This window comes from Callorhinus ursinus, unplaced genomic scaffold (assembly GCF_003265705.2).
Source record: "Callorhinus ursinus isolate GAN/ISIS: 27379988/994484 unplaced genomic scaffold, GSC_fseal_2.0 scaffold86, whole genome shotgun sequence".
Lineage (NCBI taxonomy): Eukaryota > Metazoa > Chordata > Mammalia > Carnivora > Otariidae > Callorhinus > Callorhinus ursinus.
The window spans coordinates 1,853,780-1,875,569 of NW_027397148.1; the positions used below are offsets into that span (position 1 = coordinate 1,853,780).

The 21,790-nt window shown below is 42.7% G+C and overlaps 1 protein-coding gene and 1 pseudogene across 2 annotated transcripts in view; one reads left to right on the forward strand and one right to left on the reverse strand.

Annotated features, from left to right (window-relative positions):
• Positions 1 to 5,032: 5,032 nt before the first annotated feature.
• The window catches only part of AFG3L2 (AFG3 like matrix AAA peptidase subunit 2), a 35,918-nt gene continuing 19,160 nt past the window's right edge, over positions 5,033 to 21,790 (forward strand). For both annotated transcript variants that reach the window (XM_025865185.2, XM_073888031.1), the window contains exons 1-7: positions 5,033 to 5,189; positions 5,328 to 5,480; positions 7,964 to 8,038; positions 11,329 to 11,453; positions 13,235 to 13,508; positions 14,700 to 14,837; positions 17,408 to 17,561. In XM_025865185.2, the coding sequence (XP_025720970.2) occupies positions 5,361 to 5,480; positions 7,964 to 8,038; positions 11,329 to 11,453; positions 13,235 to 13,508; positions 14,700 to 14,837; positions 17,408 to 17,561 (886 nt within the window). In that variant the 5' untranslated portion in view covers positions 5,033 to 5,189; positions 5,328 to 5,360. The remainder of the gene's footprint in view (positions 5,190 to 5,327; positions 5,481 to 7,963; positions 8,039 to 11,328; positions 11,454 to 13,234; positions 13,509 to 14,699; positions 14,838 to 17,407; positions 17,562 to 21,790) is intronic.
• Positions 17,809 to 20,020, reverse strand: LOC112817859 (WW domain-binding protein 11 pseudogene; annotated as a pseudogene).

Genomic DNA, 21,790 nt, shown 5'->3' on the forward strand with positions numbered 1-21,790 from the left:
TTGGTACTGGCTGAGACCTGATTTGTGACCCAGGATGTGATCAGTTGTGGAGAATGTTCCATGGGCACTAGAGAAGAATGTGTATTCCGTTGCTTTGGGATGGAATGTTCTGAATATGTCTGTGAAGTCCATTTGGTCCAGTGTGTCATTTAAAGTCTTTATTTCCTAGTTGATCTTTTGCTTAGATGATCTGTCCATTTCAGTCAGGAGGGTGTTAAAGTCCACCACTATTATTGTATTGTTGTCAGTGTGTTTCTTTGCTTTTGTTATTAATTGCCTTATAAAAGTGGTTGCTCCCATGTTAGGAGCATAGATATTTACAATTGTTAGATCTTCTTGTCGGATAGATCCTTTAAGCAAGATATAGTGTCCTTCTTCATCGTTTATTACAGTCTTTGTTTTAAAATTTAATTTGTCTGATATAAGAAGTGCTACCCCAGCTTTCTTTTGGTGTCCATTAGCATGGTAAATGGTTTTCCACCCCCTCACGTTCAATGTGGGGGTGTCTTTGGGTCTAAAATGAGTCTCTTGCAGACAGCATATTGATGGGTCTTGTTTTTTATTCCAATCTGATAGCCTGTGTCTTTTGATTGGGGCATTTAGGCCATTTACACTCAGGGTAACTATTGAAAGATAGGAATTTAGTGCCATTGTATTGCCTGTAAGGTGACTGTGACTGTATATTGTTTGTGTTCCTTTCTGATCTATGCTGCTTTTAGGCTCTCTCTTTGCTTAGAGGACCCCTTTCAATATTTCTTTCATGGCTGGTTTCGTGTTTGCAAATTCCTTTAGTTTTTGTTTGTCCTGGAAGCTTTTTACCTCTCCTTCTATTTTCAATGACAGCCTTGCTGGATATAATATTCTTGGCTGCATATTTTTCTTGTTTAGTGCTCTAAAGCTATCATACCAGTCCTTTCTGGCCTGCCTGGTCTCTGGGGATAGGTCTGTTGCCAATTTAATGTTTCTACCATTGTAGGTTACATATCTCTTCTCCCGAGCTGCTTTCAGGATTTTCTCTTTGTCTCTGAGACTCGTACGTTTTACTATTAGATGTCGGGGTGTTGACCTATTTTTATTGATTTTGAGAGGGGTTCTCTGTGCCTCCTGGATTTTGATGCCTGTTTCCTTCCCCACATTAGGGAAGTTCTCTGCTATTATTTGCTCCAATATACCTCTGCCCCTCTCTCTCTTTCTTCTTCTTCTGGGATCCCAATTATTCTAATGTTGTTTCGTCTTATCGTATCGCTTATCTCTCGAATTCTGCCCTCGTGATCCTGTAGTTGTTTATCTCTCTTTTTCTCAGCCTCTTTATTTTCCATCATTTGGTCTTCTGTATTGCTGATTCTCTCTTCTGCCTCATTTATCCTAGCAGTTAATGCCCCCATTTTTGATTGCACCTCATTAATAGCCCCGCTCCTCAGTGCGCCCCCAGAGAAAAGCAGTCAATCACTCCCGCGTCCCCGGTCTCCGGCCGCACTCCGTGCTCACTCGGCCTGTGACTGAGCGTTTCTATCTCTGGCACCTGACCCCGTGTGGAGTGTCCAAACCCAGCAGATCCCTGAGGTGCACTCCCGCGCCGCTCCTCCTGGGGGGGGAGGGCGTCTCCCCTGCTCTGCTGCTTGTTGGGTCCCTGCTGGAGGCGCAGTGGCCCAAGTGGGCCGCGGATCACAGTTTACAGCCACCCCGAGCTGCAAGCCCGCGCCTCGGCTCCGTCTCTGCAGCCGGCTTCCCCGCTCGGATACCTGGGAGCTCTGCTGCACTCAGGCACGCCCGGTCTTTCTGTGACCCTGAGGGTCCTGAGACCACACTGTCCCGCGCGAGTTCCACCCCGCGCTTAGCCACTGGAGTGACATCCCTCAGCGGAGCCGGCTTCTAAAAGGTCCGATTTTGTGCTCTGCGGCTCTATCACTTGCCAGAAGTGGCTGACGGAGGCCCCCTCCCCCGCCGTCTATGCTCCCGAATATCGCCTCGGATTCACTTCTCCGCACGTCCTACTTTCTAGTAAGTGGTCGCTTCTCTGTTCAGAGAGTTGTTGCTACTCTCTTCTTTGATCTCCTGTTGAGTTCATAGGTGTTCAGAATGGTTTGATCCCTATTCAGCTGAATTCTTGAGATCAGATGAAATCCAGGTCTCCTACTCCTCTGCCATCTTGCTCCGCCCCCAGTAAGTGTTCTCTTAAAGCAGTTCTGAAGTGGAAGGTTACAAGTACATGCAAAGTTCTACAGACCCTGTGTTTCATTTCACCTAATTTTTCTGTTCATATTTTCTTGTCATTTTTCAAATTGAATTAATTTAAGTTCACCTTAGAGATGACCAGTCATATTTAACTACAGATTTGGTCAATATATTTTATACATCTAAATCGTTAAGAAAAATCTTAGAAACCTAATACATGCATTTTTATCTGGCGCATATTTTGATATAGTGCAGCGTTTTTCAAATTGTTCCTCACAGCCTGTCTTAGCTTAGGCTTTCAGATAGGGTTTCTTAGAGCTTCGTGGCTGGGAGGACTGTGTAGGCCGAGTCTCCTGTCCCCCTTTCACACGTGTGATAACATTTACTTTTTATTTTTTATTTATTTTTAAAGTTTCAAAAAGCAAACTTTATTGCAAACATTTCCCAATACTAACTAAGGAAAAAAGGCACAAAAATTCCTGTAATGTTATAACTATTTTCTCCCTTTGAAAAAGGCATTACTCATTTGCAAGTCTAATGAAGAGGTCACACATGTGATAACATTTAGCACAATGCCTGGCACATTTCAGTTGGCATCTTTGTTTTTAGGGAAATGTAAGGAAAATTATAATACAGCCCTTTTTTTAAATGAACTTGGATCTAGTCGGAGAGACAAATACATGCTCAGAGAATGCAGGGAATGAAAGCAAGACCAGGGGCTAAGAGAAGGGAGAAGTGCTAGTGTGGCCTGCCTAGAGACATGGACAATTTGAACAGGGTTTCCCAGGGGCATGGTTGCTCGTCTTTTTATCTTGGTTTAGGGGCAGATTAAGGATAATAGGTCCATTTTTAAAATATAGGCTGTTGCATACTTTCTGCATGTGTGTTACTTTGTCCTGTCCCAGGAGTAGGGAGTCTTGTCAAACAACTTTAGAAATGCGCTGTACTGTTTCCCAGCCCTGCACCTCATTACAGGTAGAGAGGCTTGCCTCTCTCAGACCCTGCCTCACCTAAGACAGGGGTGCAGAAGCTCCTTGTGTGCATCATGGTGGGGTGAACACATCAGGAACTCAGGGCTAGGTAGCTGCAGTCTCCCATCCTGCACAGTAGAGGGGTTGCTTCATCGTAGTTGAAGATGTTAGAGTAGTATTTGTGATTCTGTCAGAGGGGAGAAAAGTGGGGGGGTGGAGAGTGTTAATAGTATATTGGTTTCCCGGGGCTGCTGTAACAAAGCTCCACACCTGGGCATCCTAAGCAGCACAAACATTCATCTCACAGTTCTGGAGGCCGGAGGTCCAAGATCAGTGTGTTGGCAGGGTTGGTTTCTTCTGAGGGTCACCAGGGAAGGCTCTGTTTCAGACCTTTCTCCTTGGTTTACAGGTGACTGTCTTCTCCCTTGCCTCCTTCTCTCTGTGCATTTCTGTGTCCAAATTTACTCTTTTTATAAGAATGCCGATTATATTGGACTAGGATCTACCCATATGACCTCATTTTAAACTTGATTATTTTTCTCTAAAGACCCAATTTCCAAATAAGATCACAGTGGGCAAGGACTCTCAACATACGAATTTGGGGGAGGACACATATCAATCTGTAACAGTGACTAATTTTCAGATTCTTAACAAACTAATTTTATGTGGGTAAGATTTTTTTGGTTGTTGGGTTTTTTGTTTTGTTTTTTTGGGTTTTTTTGGTAGTCCATTATCAAAATTATGCCTCGCTGATAAAAGAAACTGTTACGGTATTCACTTCATGGGAGTGGGAAGGGGGAGCACCTCCCTTTTACCTTTAAGTGGGCATTCAGGAATTCTAGTTTACCTTCACCTCAAACACAACTCTGTCACTCTTTCAGTGTCACTTGACACTGCAACCAACTTATTTACCAAGTTTCTTAAGCTACACCTTTTTTATCTGTAAAATGAGTATAGTAGCATACTTACCAGCTTGTTAGCGTATTGTGCAGGTATCACGGGATAGTGTGTGTAAAGCGCTGGCAAGCCCCCTCGAACGCTAACTCTCTGTTAGTCTCCTTTCTCATGGCAGACTGATGAGTTGCCGTAAGCTATTTCACAAGAAGCCCTTTTTCTTGGATTTGTATAATGTTTTGATTTTTTTCAAAGAGGAACTTCCCTCTCATTTTTGATACGACCCTATAAAATAGGGAAGATGGCTTTATTCACATGTTATTGTTCCTACTTGACAAGAGCACAAAGAGATTAAGTAAAATCTCAAGGTGTCAAGGTAATTTGAAGAAAAACTGAATTCCAATCCTAGATAGGCTTCTGATTCCTCAGTCAAGGTCAAAACTTGTTCTAAAGCCACAGTAACAACAAAATTGATGCTTCTGTCTCCCAGGAGGATAGCTATTCTGTGCTCAGTGACTTTTATACTTGGTTTAAATCTTCTTGAGGTACAGGATAGGATTGCCTTACAAAGACCCAATGTAACTATCAAATAACAAAGCTAATGTTTGGTGTGTGCCTGATGAAACTCTGCCTCCCTATTTTATAGTAACATCAAAGACGCGTATGTGAGTTATAACAGAGTGAAACAGTATTTCCTTCAAAGTCATCCGAACTTTGAATACTGAGTATTGTCACGACACCGTAACACACGGGCTGATTCCAGAACTGCTGGTTGATGAGTAGCTGAGACAAGGGGCGCTGAAGGGTTTCCTATTCCTGATTCCCAGAAATAAAAGGCCTACATTTATTTCTAAGCATATAATACAACAAAGAGGTCACAGCTATTAATAGTTGGCTCTGGATATATCTTAATGAAAAAAGATTAACAAGTTATTGTGAGACTTTTTGTAGTAAGTCGTTTATTAAACCATAGTAATGAGAACTTTGTTGAGAGAGATGAAATTCTGCGGTGATGCTCTCTGTGCTCTCTGTTGATGAACAGAATCAAAGCCAGCTGCTACCCCACGCCCTTCTGGAGGAGGAGTTGGTGGCGGTGGAAAACGAGGTGGCAAGAAAGATGATTCTCACTGGTGGTCCAGATTCCAGAAGGTGTGATTCCAGGCTGTGTATTAATTTGGAGGGTCTGGGGTGGCCCCAGGAGAGGTTGGGAGGAATTTGTGTCCAATATAGCCTAGATCATATTGTGACATTTCATTCTTGACAGAGACTGTCTCCTTCTTTGCCCAGGGTGACTTTCCATGGGATGACAAGGAATTCAGGATGTACTTTCTCTGGACTGCTCTATTTTGGGGTGGAGTCATGTTTTACTTCCTGTTCAGGAGCTCCGGGAGAGAAATCACGTGGAAGGACTTTGTCAATAACTATCTTTCCAAAGGAGTAGTAAGTATTTTATGGGATGGGTGGTTTATAGTGGTTCCAAAGGTGAAATTCAGTAGATTGCACCAGTAAAGTAACAGTCAACTAGTTACCCAGCTTCTCCTGGTGATTTTTTTTTTTTTAAGATTTTGTTTATTTATTTGATAGAGAGAGACACAGCGAGAGAGGGAACACAAGCAGGGGGAATGGGAGAGGGCTCGATCCCAGGACCTGGGACCATGACCTGAGCCGAAGGCAAACGCTCAACAACTGAGCCACCCAGGCACCCCTCATCTTGAATTTTTTTAATGCTGGAAAAAGTACTTGCGACCAAGAACCCTGTTTGTTTTGGCCCAGCTGTCCCCGCATTTACCACAAAATCCTTTTCTTTCACTTCTACTAGAACCTAGCTTTTGACTTCTACTAGAACCTAGCCATCCTCCATCTCGTTTCATCATTTTATCATTTTCCTGTGCTCAGTCACCTCTTCCCCCTGCTGGAGTGTGCCACCGGCTCCGGCTCCTTTATGCCTCCAGGGCTTTTAATCTCCCAGGGGCTTGGAATTGGTAAATAAGTGATGAGTGCTGAAAGGGAGAGCAGATGGGCTCTAAGTGGGGGCCTAGGCAGGGTTTCCTAGGAGCCTTTGTCACTACCAGCAGGTCTTTACCCAGTGAGCCTCTACTCCAGTATCTTTTAGATGCTGTGGACCGTAAGACACGTTATTTTATGTATTCCTCAGAAAAATTTAGTAAGCTGCCAGTGAAACTATAAAATAATACCAACTGTCAAACATATTCTAATTTCTCAGAAGTTAAAATATGAAAAATGTCCACCTTAGAATTGATGAAACGAAGTGATAGTGAGAGAACCAAGCTGCTCTGTCACTGTGGGGAAATTATTTAACCTCTCGGTACTGGGCTTTTCATCATTGAAATGGATAAAATAAAGGTGAGATAGTAATACTGGTAGCATAAAGAATCAAAAGTTATTTTTATTTTTTTTAAAGGTTTTATTTATTTATTAGAGGGTGTGCAGGGGGAGGAGCAGAGGGAGAGGGACAAGCAGACTCAGCACTGAGCACAGAGCCCAGCCCAGGGCTGGATGCCAGGACCCTGAGATCATGACCTGAGCTGAAATCAAGAGTCAGAGGTTTAACTGACTAAGCCCCCCAGGTGCCCCTCAAAAGTTATTTTTAAAGGTTGTACAGTAAGGTGAGGTTGGAAAAAATGGAATCGATTATTTACTCGGCTTTTTGAGGCAAATGTTTCTTGTGGAAGCCAAGGTATTTATGTATGTATCCCAGTTGTTGGGAGAGCCTGCTTTCTGAGAAGTAATTTGTGTCCGTGTAGGGAGGGGGCCGTAGCCATCCTTTGAATGTGGTGACAGGGCTTTGAGGAAGATTCTTCAGAGAAGCATCTCCTTTTGGACCCACTGGTTCTTTGAAATCAGTCTGCTATTATCCCAGAAGTTTTATGGGGAGTAGAGTACTTTAGTCCTCCTTTCCAGATGGCGTGCTTTTAGGAACAGATAGTCCCCTGTCCCAGCTCCTCCTGGAATTACCCAGGGCTCCCTCACTTTCCAGTTTTGACTTGTACCTTTCAGACTTCTGCCAAAGCAGACTTAATGACAGGAGGAAGCAAGCCTCTTCCAAAGGGCTCATGCTCCAAGTCAACCCAGAACTTCGGGATGAGGTTTTTAGTGTCTTAAAAACCCTGTATAATTAGGACATTAAAAAAACAAGTTTATATCATTTTACACCCATAAAATGGCAAAAATTAAAGTCTTCTAATAGCAAGTGAGGATGTAGACCAATAGGAATATTTTGTTGTGCAGTGTGAACTGGAGAGCCACTTTGGAGAGCAGTTTCACAGTGTCTAGTAAAGTACGTATATCTTGCAACCCAAGCCTGCCTGTATCTATCTACAGGTACATGTCCAGAGAAAGTTTTGAAGATGTGCCCAAGAAGGTTTATGCGGCAGGACTGTTCATAACAGTATTGTTAGTGGTAGCCAATGTTTTGAAACAGCCTAAGTGTCTATTAACAGGAGAATGGATAAGTAACTTGGGGTGTGCTCATGAAGTGGAATACTGTGCAGAACTGACATGTCAGCAAGGATGAACCTCACAAATAAGATAGGAAGGGGAAAAAAAGTTATAGAAGAATATATACCAAGCAGGACCATTTTTAAAGTCCTAAAAACAGGCAACAGTGAGCGTATGTTTAGGGTTACATCTGTGTGTGGCACAAGCACCAGGACATGCTCTGGGACAGTCAGTACCTAATGCCGAGAATGGCCACCTCTGGGAAGGGGACATGACTGGCGGCTTCAACAGTGTTTGTGACATTTTTATTTTTCAACCCAGAGAGGGGGAGCATGGGTCCTCCCTATGTTGTCATTCTTCTTTGTGTGTCTAAAATACCATGTGCAGTTTTAATGTGCTTGAGAGAATATCTCAAGTCGTTTCTGTAAATTTGTGTCTAAATATTTAACTTTTTAAAATTCCAGGTAGACAGACTGGAAGTCGTCAACAAGCGTTTTGTTCGAGTGACTTTTACACCAGGAAAAACTCCCGTTGATGGGGTAAATGATTTTATTAATTGATGTGGATTAGCTGTAAATTAACTTTTCAGATTTAGAGTTGAAAAGCAAGCATTCCTCACATTGCAGTAGCTCTGTGCACTGGGGATACCAGAATTAGGCAGCACAGCACTTGGAAATTTCACTAACATCGGTAAGAATGTGAACGCTGTGTATGTAGTTGTGTTACGAAGACTAGGTCAGTTTTGGTTTGGTTTTTGGTAATCATTTGGCTGTACATTTAGGAAACCGTGAAATCCCAGTTTTCAGTGTTCTGATATCGTCTGTGATTTTTCAAGACTGAGAAAACAGTTGTTTGGTTAGGGAAAAACTGTTAAATCTGCATTGCTATATTTTGAGGTAGCTTTTTTCTAGTTGGTTTAAGAAGCATTCTGATCATATCTCTCCCAGCTGTTATGTGATACTGGATTATTTTAATTTACATTTCTTTTCCCATTTCAAAAATAGTATGTGTATCCAGTCCAATCAGTTTGAACTCTATTCCAGATACCCTAGACTGGGTTGAGGGGATTGTGGGGGAGGGCAGCAGAGGGGCAAATGAGGTTCCCAGGGGATCCCCAGCCTTTCCCAGGCCTGCCCCCGAGGACTGTCCCTAGTCCCTTGGTGTCCTGCTATCTTACCACCCTCCCCCAGGGCCAGACCTCTTTACCAGGTTGCATCCCTCCTTCCAGATGATTTTACTTAACGGTTTCCTAGTCATCCTGCCTGGATGGGGCAACATTTAAGGAAAACTAGAACTGATGGTGACCACCTCTGCCCGAAGCACATCAGTAAACAGAGGAGTGTCTGTAAAGCTGTGTAGCTCTGGTATTTCAGTCACTTGTTGGAGTGAGTTCTTTTACCTGCCTTCGTTTCTGCCCCCCTCCCCACTGTCTTTACCTTATGATGAAATGTTCATTAATAACCACGCTACTTTTTTTTTCCCCAGAACTATTCCTCAGAGTTTTAGTGCTGGAAATTAAATTGGCACTCCCTTTCAAGAGGACAATTTGGCAGTGTATATCAGCAGTTTTGAAAGTACGCACACACTCAGTAATGTTGCTTCTAGGACTGTATCCTAGGGAAATAGTTAAGGTTGCATGTAAAGATGTCTATACAAGGATGTCCTCCAAAACATTGTTTCTAGAGTGGAAAATTGGAAATCGATAAATGTCCACAGTAGGCACCTGGTTAATGGTAGGGGTTCCTCATTTCCCTTGCTTTAATCTCGCCGCTAGAGCAGTGGCTCAGCGGAACGGTCCTCTTCCCTAGAGGGCAATTTTTACATCTAGTATTGGCATGCACAAACATTTATATATTGAAATTCATACTATTTTATTATAAATTGTTTTCTTTTTGTTTCTCCTTTCTATTGCAGTTAAGGTTTTATATCAATTTCAAAATTGTGCATGTGTTTCAAGATTGTAAAGGGGATATTATGAAATCTTGAAGGAATGGCATCAAAATTGCTAATAGTGTTTGTCCCTGGGTGTTGACGTTACAGATGCTTCTTATTTTCTTTATTTTTATATTTCCTTAGTTTTCTACAGAGGGCATGTTTAATAAAAAACTTCATTTTGAGCTCTCAGAAACAGAAGAGTTTCAGTGTCCTGCTTATAGAGTAGCAATGTTAGTTGTTGCATTGTATAAGCACAGGCTTTGGAGTCTGACAGACTCTGCTTCACATCAGTTCTACTCTTTACTACCTATATGGCCTAAGTCCCCTAAACCTGGATTTCTTTATAGCTGAGATCAGAACAGCAATAACAGCTCTTTACGGTTTAGTGCTAAATGAGATCATGAACCTCAGTGGGGGTGTTCGAACTTCAGTATGTCTAAGAATCACTTGGAGAGCTAGGACCCACCCTCAGAGGCTCTTAACTAAATCTGGTCCCCAAATCTGCTGCTGAGCCTTTATCTGCCCCGAATCTCTAATGTGATTCATGCTGCTAGCACAGTGTCCAGCTGATAGTAGGTGCTAAGTAAGGGAATGCTCAGTCACATGAGGTCAACCTATTATTGACTTGTTTGGGGGCTTGTAACCACAGGAATTTTGTAGCTTTGACAGTGAACTACTCAGCAAGGACTGTTATTATATAATATAAAACTTAAGAAAAAGTACATGTATTACAAAACTTACTCTCCATCTTTTGTTTTTAGATACTTGGAGAGAAATACCAGAGTGATATCCTCCATTCAGTAGCACTGGTTGGTGGGAGGAATATAGGATGACATGTTACTCTATTCTGTGAATTGTCTTAAGTTTTATATCCTAGATTTATTGTTTTGATTTAAAAAAATCTTTTAAAAGCGATTGCAGGTTTAAGGAGGAACAGGGTCTTTTTGTGCTATAAAATGCAACTACTCACTGAGTGCTTAGCGTGTATATTAGAAACTCAGTAAGTGTGAGTTATTGTGGTAAGTATGTGTGTGGTTGTAGAAGAGAGGCAGTGTGACGTGCCAGTTAGGGTCGCTGGCTCAGGACTGCTTGGGTTCAGATCCAGCCTCTTAACCAGATTTGTAACCATGGGCAAGTGAAGTCACCCCTGTAGTTTTCTCATCTGTGGGGTGATGGGGACGGTAAGAGGGCTGATCTCCACCCAGTAAACAGCTAGAACAACGGGGAATACTTACGTGCTCGAGCTGGTGGGTAAGTAGCCGTTGCCTCAAACCCTTCAGCTGTTCCCCCCTAGGGCCTCAGTAACTCACCAAATCAGGTGAATAGAAGAGTAATGTCTGGCACAGCAAGGTACTCTTCTGTTGTCATTGGGTGGTGGGGGTGCCTTCCTAATGTTCAGATTTTGAATGTGACTTCTGGTGATAGTACCTACTTCTTAGGGTGGTTCTGAAGATTGAAGGAGTTCATGTCTATAAAGGACTAAGAACGATGCCTGACACTTAGTAAGTGCTCAGTAAACTTTAGCTGTTGTTACTGTGTCACATTAGTTTTTAGGCAGCTGAGAAATATGTGGGAAATGAAGAACAGGAAAAGGACACATATTTATGAAAAGGATTGTCTTTTTAAATAGATTCTTCATTTGTTTGAGTTTATAGTTGTAGAACCACTAAGGAATATTGCTTTTAAGAAATGCTTATTTGCAAGGATTGCCAGGTGTTCTCATTGAGTGAAACTTAATTGCTTCATCATTAAAACCAGTCTTTTATTATTGTTGGGTTTTTTTTTTCAATTTCTGAATTTTCAGTATTTCTGAGAAATTCTTTAAAAGTTGAACCTCCCAGTAAATTAAACTTTGCTTTCATTCTTAGGATATTTTGTTTTTGTGTTTTTATAGCAATACGTCTGGTTTAATATTGGCAGTGTGGACACCTTTGAGCGGAATCTGGAAACCTTACAGCAGGAATTGGGCATAGAAGGGGAGAATCGGGTTCCTGTTGTCTACATTGCTGAAAGTGACGGGTAAGAAGACTGTTGACTGTGCCCTGCACAGCTCACTGTGTGTTCCGTCACCAGGTGGCAGGTTACAGACCACATTCTCAAACAGGCCTTTCTCAGTGTAACCAGACTTCTTGTAAATCATTGGTAATTTACTGGGTTTTGCTCATGACTGATTTTTCTATACATTTATATTTATCTTTGATTAAGTGATAAATTGGGGTATCACCATCCTTTAGTAGGATTTTTGCATCGAGAGCCCCTGTGTGTGAAAGAGTGACATTGCCGTCTTTTAACCATCATTTACATTTATGTTTCAGAGTTTCCCAAGAATTTTAAGTAACTCTTCCTTTCTTGTCAGAACTTCTTCTCTTAGGGATTATTTGTCTTTAATAAGACCACTTACAAATCTGAGTCTTTCAGGAAGGGCCCATTGATTTCAAGAGTCTCTTGTCTTTCAGTTCTGTGGGGATTATACTGTCTTTGGGTACTCACCCGCATACTACACCGGGGTAGATTTCCTCACAGTCACTTCATTCGAATCGAAGTGTACCTCACTGTAGAGTTATCAGCTCAAGAGCAAAAGTAGAAGGAAATCTTAAATTTTCTGACTACGTAAAAGAGCAGAAAAGCAGATTGCTAGTGTGCTAATCGAGCTGGTAGTATTACTCTGTTTTAGAGACTTTTTTGCATCTCGGTTTGTATAGACCTACAGTCTCCCTCTGTATGTAGATCCAGAGAACTATCCAGGTGGTTTCACATACACTATGTCCCCCTGCCCCTGGGGCTGTCGTATAATCGGTTAACTTTGCTGCTGAAACGTTACGGAAAATTTTGTTGCACCATTCTTTGAACTTTTACTGTCGGTGTCTATTTTTTTCTCTCCAGAAATAAACCAAAGGTAAAGTTCTCACAGTTCTTGCTGCCTGCTGTAGGGGCATTTAAAATATTGTAACAGATGAAAACTTAGAAAGTTGATCCTGGTTTTGTTTTTTGTTTTGTTTTTTGAGCTAACCTTTGCACAAGGTTTTGATTCAAATTTCTTAGGGTAAGTTCAGCTAAATTGCATTATATTAACCAATGCGAGTATGTATCCATACTCATGATTGTATTGAAATTTACTAAGACAGGCAAAAGGTATCTCCCAGCTTTACGTCCTATCTGAGCAGTGTCCTCCAGAGCAGGCACGAGTTTGAAGGGTAAATGATTGCTCCCCTGGGAGTCAGTCTCTTAAGTCTGCACAAGCTGCACAGAGCAGCCTGTGCAGTGCTCACCAAGAGATAGCTGTCCCCATTGTACACGGGACTTTGGAAGCTGATCTGCTGTTAACTTAGCAAGGATTTGATATTTGGAAGACATCTCTTTAGAATAAGTCAGTGCGTTCCAGTAAGAGAACTGGAATTTTTGCCCAGGCTAACACCAGATCATGTTAAAAATGTTAAAATTTTTAAGTAATTCAAAAGAAATTTCTTTGAACTGCAGATATAATGATAGTAAATTACAGGTGGGTCTGTATTGTGCATAAATGGTGATTATGGGGATAGAAAGAAAATCTCAGTAGACAGCGCATAAAGAACAGCTTTTTCTTTGGTCTCATCTTCTGCAGTTCTGTGTCAGTAATATCAAGGCACTAGGATTTTCTTTGTGCCTCAGACAAAATATTAGAATATTCCGGTTTTCTAAAAATAGAAAATCTATACAGTCATATCCTAAGCAGTTACCAAAAAGTATATCTTGCAAAACATTTACAAAACCAAAGTTTAACAGACTTAAAACATGTCAGTATCGTCTGTGGTTTCCTGTAGCTCGTTTCTCCTGAGCATGTTGCCCACGGTGCTCATCATCGCCTTCTTACTCTACACCATCCGGAGAGGGCCTGCAGGGATTGGTCGGACAGGCCGGGGGATGGGTGGACTCTTCAGTGTTGGAGAGACCACTGCCAAAGTCTTGAAGGATGAGATAGATGTGAAGTTCAAAGATGTGGCTGGCTGCGAGGAGGCCAAGCTAGAGATAATGGAATTTGTGAATTTCTTGAAAAACCCAAAGCAATATCAAGATCTAGGAGCAAAAATCCCAAAGGTAAAGTGAACTTTCAGATTATTTTCAACTGATTAACCCAAAAATTTTTTGAATTACTTTTTGATCTCTAAAGTTAAAATTTTAATGAAGTTTGATTACTTATGATAAAGTATTTGTTATTCTCCTTCTATCTTACCAGTCTGCTTTTTACTCCAGGGTTTTTTCAGGTCATTTATTCTGTAGGAATGTTTCTGCTTGCATATAGTGTGTATGTTCCTGGAAAGATTTGTGTTCTCTCCCCTTGGAAGCCTTCCCTGATTTGCCTTTCTTCTCCCTCCAGTCAGATCTAGATAACCCATCCCTCACCAAGTGTGCACCAGAGCATATTGCCCCCTGCTGTTACCCAGTTATCCCTCCCTGAGCAAATTTGAGCAGACTCTGTGCCTGTGCCTGGGACTCAAGACTCATGGCACAGGATTTGGTGGAGAAGAGATAGACAACACTAATTCTAGCCTCCCCCCCCCCCCCCCCCCCCCAAGGAGACATCCCCATGCCCACTGCTGGCGATGGGCTGGCCTTACTCATCTGTGTATTCTGAGGGCCAGGCTCAGTCATTAAGTAAATGAATCAAGAATGCTTAATTATTTTAAAAATCCATTAATAAAGGAATCCTTTGTAAAGGAAATCATCATTTCCTTGATTTCCATGTCCTGACTGTATTGGATAAAAAGTCATATTTGATAATTTTGTAATTTGCTGTTTGCACATCATGCCTAAGTATCTCCACAACTTAAATAATTATACTGTTTGAGCAAGCACATTTTCTCTTTTTAACTATGTTCACAATTGGTCATTAGATTTTTACTTCATTTGTGAAATTTTAAAGGGAAGAAAGCAAAATGTAACTTGGGAATGTGTTGTTTTGTGTCTCCTTGACTTATCTAATTAAACCTTGGTTGGTTTATTAGTAGATATTCAGCTTAAGTCTAAAGGTCTGAAAAGCAACACTAAAAATCTTATTAAATAAGCGAAGTATTTAAGATTTCACATTCTTACTAAATTTTTAAAAAGTCTCTCTAATCCTTTTCTTACTAATATAAAAATGTTTTGCCATAGTTCAGATGTTTAAGGAACATTTAGTATATGTCAATAGAGTTTTAGAAAGGTTTTTATCTCAGAATTGTTTATGGATATGCAATTTACTTTTCTGAAATTCTAGTTAAAGATACTTTTCCTTTTTTATATCTGAAGGGTGCCATTCTCACTGGTCCTCCAGGCACTGGAAAGACGCTGCTGGCTAAGGCCACAGCTGGAGAAGCCAACGTCCCTTTCATCACCGTTAGTGGATCTGAGTTTTTGGAGATGTTTGTTGGTGTGGGTCCAGCTAGAGTAAGTCTTTTGTTCTGTTAGGATGGCACAGCTTCCATCCTCTCCCCCTGAACTTCCCCCCAAATATGGAGTTGCTAAAGATGGCCCTGGCCATCTTTATGCAGTCTGTTAATCGGGTTGTCCTTTTGTCATTGAGTTGTGAGAGTTCTTTGTATATTCTGGATACTAAATTCTAATCAGATACGTTATTTGCAAATAATTTCTCCCATTCTGTGGTTTGCTTTTTCTCTTTCTTGATAGTGAAGTACAAAGGATTTAATCTTGATGAAGACCAGTGTATCCATTTTTTTTGCCATTGCTTGGACTTTGGTATCCTATCTAAGAATCTGTCACCAAATCCAAGGTCATAAATACTTACTCCCACGTTTTCATCTAAAGGTTTTATAGTTTTAGCTCTTACATTTATGTCTGTGATCCATTTGGAGTTAATACGGCATAAGGTAAGGGTCCATCTTCACTCTTTCACATGTGTGTATCCAGTTTTCCCAGCACCATTTGTTAGATGATTTTCCCATTCAATGGTCTTGGCACCCTTGACCATAGATAGATACACGGGGTTATTTCTGGACTCTCAATTCTATCCTTTTGACCTATATGTCTGCCTTTTTTTTTTTTTTAAAGATTTTATTTATTTATTTGACAGAAAGAGACACAGCGAGAGAGGGAACACAGGGGGAGTGGGAGAGGGAGAAGCAGGCTTCCCACAGGGAGCCCGATGCGGGGCTCGATCCCAGGATCCTGGGATCATGACCTGAGCTGAAGGCAGATGCTTAACAACTGAGCCACCCAGGCGCCCTTATATGTCTGTCTTTATACCATTACTGCAGTCTTGATTACTGTTGCTTTGTAGTAAGTTTTGAAATCAGGAAGTGTGAGTGTGGATTAATTTTTAAAGCAGCACTTAAATTTTTACTCTTGTGTATTTCATTAAATGTTGACTTTTTTTTTTTTTTTAACACCTCAGAGAGGTAAAGTGCTATCACAGTTGCTTTTCCAGACATCAGGATATAGCACACAATCAATAACTAGGTATTGTGTCATTAACTGGCAGCATTTTTTTTTTTTTGGTCAATGGCAAATGTATTAATGATGTGTCATACCACTGATGGCATCTTAGGTAGAGTAGGTGGATTCATGAGGCTTGTCAGGCAGCTAGGGGAGTCTGAAGGAGTTAAGTGTTCATGATGTTGGACTGTGGAATCTAATATGGGTGGGAGCAGTGGGGGTGACTGAAGACAGAGGGGCTGTGGGTCGTGGGAAAGCAGTGAATCTAATGGGGTGGAGACCTAAGAGGAGCCAGCTGTCAGAGAGGCTTGAGCCCGTGAGCAGGCTAGACCGACAGAAGAGGGTCAGAGTAGACTGGGAAGCTGGTTATGTAGGGAAACGTTGGCAGAGTGGAACAGAAGGTGATTGAAATAGGTGCTCCAGGGGACCGACCAACCAGGAACCACTAAGAAAATAGTGTCCAGTGGGGGTGGGGTGGAAGAGTGGGAAATCAGGCCCAAGGAGTGCTGCAACAAGGAGGGTGATGTGTCTACCCCACGGTGAGAGCCTCTTGAGCAGGGGTTTTCCAGCAGAATTATTTTGGCAGTAGTCATGGCATGTGAGGGAGACTTCAACTCCCATGGGCCCTGAGGGAAAGACAAAAACCCCTTCTAGTTGAGAGCTTTGCGGGACAGACAAATTTGAGTTCAGGCAAGAGGGTGAAGGAGGTATTTAGGGAAGAGTGAGAGGGTGGGGGTCCGTTGATCACAGATCTGGAGTTCAGAGGGGGAGACCCTGAAGGGACATGGGTTACCCTAGAGGATGTGTTCAGAGAAGTATAGCAGTGAAAACCTGCAAGTCCAGGCAGGAAGGGTGACAGGGAGACTTGGACTTTGGTGAGTGAGGTGAAGAGGGATGTGAGGCATAGGAGACTGTTTCTGGATCTTAGTGTGAGACTCGGAACTCTTCGCTGGTGGCAAGGTATGGGGACGGCCAGTCCTTCAGCCCGCTGAGCCAGTGGCCTGAGGGGACATGGGTGGTAGGACGGGATGTCGGTGCGGGGGCCTCCTGCAGCAGCAGGGCTGGGGGTAGGGGCACTGTCTGTCAGGGCTCTGCGGTGGTCGCTGTGCGGGCGCGGGCATGTACCGCCTCCGCCTGCCTTTGCCGCGCGGGCATGTACCGCCTCCGCCTTTCAGTGAGTGTCTGCTTGTTAACAGCTGCCTTGGGCATGAAATGCAAACCCCAGAGTAGTTTGAACTTTTAAACTGACTATAAAGTTTACGGTTCTACAGTGTTCTCTTTTTATAGGGCAAAAATGTGTAGCATTAATAAGTTGCTATAAAAAGTAGCAGATATTGTTAGTCTTATGATATATACAGTAACTTATTACAGAAATAATGTTTGCTCACCTTAAATCAGTTACCCACCAACTTCATTTGTCACCTCCTTGCTTATAACTTTTTAAATATGTACTGTACAGTATGTAACAAAAAGATTTCCTATTGGATGGAAGTTGATGCTTATTTTAGTAGGAGGAAAATAATATTCACTTGTCAAGTGACTCTAATGTATATATTTTTATTCAGGTCCGAGACTTATTTGCCCTTGCTCGCAAGAACGCCCCCTGCATTCTCTTCATCGACGAGATAGATGCCGTGGGAAGGAAAAGAGGAAGAGGCAACTTCGGGGGACAGAGTGAGCAGGAGAATACACTCAATCAGCTGCTTGTGGAAATGGATGGTGAATATTCAAGTCTTTTGTATTCTGTTTTTTTTCTTGGTGTAGAACATTTAGTCCATGAAACACTCAAAGTTTAGGTCAGTGGGAAATAATTGTAATCAAAGGATTGTACATTTTTTTTCCCCACATATCTTACTTTATATTAGTAAATGACATTGTAATCCATTTCACTAATAGATTGCAAAAATATTTGCAAGAAAATATTAAAATAACTCAAACACAAAAGGCAAGATGCGGTAAAATAAACTTTTTTTTTTTCAGAAATCTCTACTCCAGTGCCCACTGTACACAAGAGAGAATCAAAACAAATAAATAACAAAGATTCCCCCCGCCACTAATCACAAGTTTCCAAAGAATTGGAGAAGGGGAAACAAACGGGGTGAAAATGGTGGTATGAAAGGGAATGGATGTTAGCAGCACTGCTGCAGTAACCAGTCTGTTCTGAATGACATAATCCTCTCTTAGATGTGATAAATTCTGAACAAAGCTTAAACTTTAGGATATTCCTTGAACTGAAATTTAAAAATACCTTGACAGTGAAAGCTGCTCCTTCACTAAATTTAGTAAGAGCCTCTTTCCCCACAAACCACTGATGCGAACAGAAACCTGCTGTGGCATTAAACACTGTTTCAGGATCTCTTCCATCCCTTCGTGAAAGCTTCAGAAAAGTCATCCTTAGTCTACACTGAGACGGGAACAGATGGACCAGGTTTGGGAGCTGCTTTGGCTAGAGGCACAGCAGAATCATCCTCTGACTTTCTTCGGGGAGCAGCAGTGGCTCCTTTATCCTCCTGATGTACCCTCAATGCAGTGGGCATGAATCGAGTAATCTCTGCCTTGGGATTAGTGATCTATGGCTTGGCACTGATGGTTGTCGTGGCTTTCTTCTCAGTGGGGGCTGCGCTTGTATCATCCGCCTCGGGTCGCTGAATCGTCAGGTGGAGAACTTAACACCCCCTGGGGTCAGCAAGGGAGCTGGTGGGAAAAAGTGGGGCAGGTCCAAGTGGAGGCACCAAAGGTGGGCACTTCTGCCGGGACGAGGTGAAGGGATACCCGGAGGTGCAGGGAGAGGTAGCCTTGGTGAGGGTCCCCAAGGAGGAGGAGGAGGGCCAGGAGGCCGACCTGGAGGTGGACCTGGGGGAGGGCCAGGGGGGTTGGTCTGGTGGTGGGCCTTCAGGCAAAAGTCAGGGTGAAGGTCCTCGGAGTCCCGGCATTCCAGGTGGTCTCAGGAATGTAGGCGCTCCCAGAGGTGGTCCTGGTGTGGGAGGTGCTTGGATCTGAGAAAGAGGAACAGACTGGGGGGCGGGGGGAGAGGCTTGCTGCTGTGAAGAAGTAGTAGATGAGCCATCAGAAAGAGAGTCGTCTTTCTGCCATTTTTGTGATTGCTTTTCTGCTTCACAATCATCAGAATCCTCTTTGTCATCATCCTCTGAAAATTCTTCTACTTCTCATCCCTCCTCAGGGATTTCCTGACCTGCCATTCGAAGCATCATGGCTTGAAGAGGGAGTCAGCTCCTTCATGTTCTTTTTCTTCCTTGATTTTCCAGGCATATCTGTAAATCTTACACTCAGACCTGACTTTTTTTCTTCATTATTGTCTCTGTTGTGATCATCATGGTGCACAAATTCACCCCCTTCATTCTCTCCATCTGATCTGTCAGTGTCACTGTCATCAGTATGGTCATCATGCTTATCTTGATCCAGTCATCTTCACTTGTGCTGGAAACACCATCATCATGAGCCCGTTGAGCATTCCGGGCTATATAACATGTCTTCATCCTGCCTACAAGGGGGAAGCTCTAGGGCAGAGCCCCCTTTATGGCCATACATTTGCAAGACTTGAGGAGATGGTAGACTGCGGGGGACCAGGAGGTTTTCTGCCAGGGGGCAAACGTGACACACCATGTCCAAGAAGCGGAAGTATAGAAACTGCCTGTGTTGGAGGCCCATAGGCTGAGGTCTTTTTAAGGATGGAGGGTGGCTGGGCAGGAAGTGGAATGTCCCGGATCTAGATGTTGGAAGGAGCCTGTGACGTCCCTGGTGGGGAATACTCTCCACTTCCACAGGCTGAGCATTCTGTACAGCGTCAGAATATTGGCTAAGTTGAGCCCTCTTCTACTCATATTCTGCTTCCAGCTTTCTCAATTCTTGGTAAATATCCGGATTCTCATTTTAGTAGAGTCGTAGAATAGTAAGTTCAGAGGTCTCACGCAGCTTTTTACGCTTGTCTTTCAGCACCTTCACATTTAATTGTGGTTGCTGTGCTGGGCTAAACCCCATTTCAGCCAGTTTCTCCATGTCCCAGATAATCTGGGATCCTTCATCTTCAAGACTGCAGCTCGTACCATCATGCACTGTTTTTTGTTCTTTAAAAACTCTCCCTTCGGGCTTCTTTTCGGGCTTGGTCTGTGGGGTTCATAAATTTTCCACTCGGTGGATGATGTAGATCTCCATCCCATGTTGACAACTTGTATGGTTTACTTGTATGGTTTTGTTAAAACAAAACAACACTTCTACTGGGCCCCTGGGCCTGCGAGAAGTGGGGAGGGGACGATTCTTGGCCTCTTCTACCTCACAGAGGCCTTCACCTCTGTCTGCCATTCAGCTACCCAGCCACTGCCATCTTGAAGGTCTTTTCGTATTTTAAACTACACTTCGTAATTGTTTTCCATATTCTAAAGTGAGAATCCTTATGCCGAGAGTATAAATTTTTAAAAAACATTCTCTAAAACAGCCCTTTTTCAAGGCTCTTCTGTACCAGTACAGAGAAGAGCAAAATATTCTTACCTAGCAGAATGCCAGAACTTAATATTGGTGTTAAGGTTGTGTTTTTACCTGGTATTGAATAAGGGAAAAATTGGTGAAATGATCCACAAAAGAATTATAGTCTCATTCTTTTTTTTTTTCTTTTAAGATTTTGTCTATTAGAGAGAGAGAGAGCAGGGGGAGGGGCAGAAAAAATCTCAAGCAGACTCTGAGCTGAGCACAGAGTCCAACATGGAGCTCAGTCTCACGACCCTGAGATCATGACCTGAGTAGAAACCCAAGAGTCAGATGCTTAACCGACTAAACCACCCCAGTGCCCCTCTTTTTTTTTTTTTTTTTTTTTTTAGGATTTATTTATTTTAGCGCATGAGCACGAAGTTGGGGGAAGGACAGAGGGAGATGGAGAGAGACGGTCTCAAGCAGACTCCCTGCAGAGCAGGGAGCCCAACACGGGGCTTAATCTCACAACCCTGAATGACCTGAGCTGAAATCAAGAGTCAGACACTTAGCCAACTGAGCCACCCAGGTGCCCCAAGTCTCATTCTTAAAACCATTTATCTTTCTGAAGCATCAGGAAAACCCACACACAACCAAGTGTGGATTTGGCAGATTTTGAATACTCCTACTAAGAGAGTAGCAATCTTTCCGCATTAGTCAGCTTTTTCTTTTATTAGGAAAGCCAGTTTGTAGCATGTAAGAATGCTGCTTGCTGTAAGATACATGGATGCTGTTGTGTGCTCAGAGAGGGTAGTACAATGCTAAGTATTGAACTGCTTTATGTGACCGGGCTGGGCATTGTACCGGCACTCCTTGGAGATATTGCGGCTTCCATTCCAGACCACCGCTGTAAAGTGAATATCATCATAAAGCAAGTTAAATGAATGTTTTGTTTTCCCAGTGCATATAAAAGTTACGTTTACATTATACTGTAGTCTAGTAAGTGCAGTATGTGTCTTAAAAAAATGTACATACTTTAATTAAACAATGCTTTATAGCTGAAAATGCTGACGATCATCTGAACTTGCAGTGATTTGTAATCTTTTTGCTGGTGGAGGGTCTTGCCTCAGTGTTGACAGCTGCTGACTGATCAGGGTGGTGGCTGCTGAAGGCCAGGTGGCTGTGGCAGTTTTTAAAATTTATTAGAGAGAGTACAAGTGGGGCAGGAGGAGAGGCAGAGGGAGAAGCAGACTCCCTGTGGAGCAGTGAGCCCCACACGGGCTTGATCCCAGTCATGACCTGAGCTTCATGAAGGCAGATGCTTAACCAACTGAGCCATCCAGGCGCCCCCTCCCCCCCTTTTTTTAAAGATCTTATTTTTCAGTAATCTCTGCTCCCCTCGTGGGGCTTGAACTCATAACCCCAGTATCAGGAGTCACATGCTCCACCAACTGAGCCAGCCAGGTGCCCTTCTTTACTGTAATTTCAAGAGTCTTCACAGCAAGTTTCCCAGGAATAGATTCCAT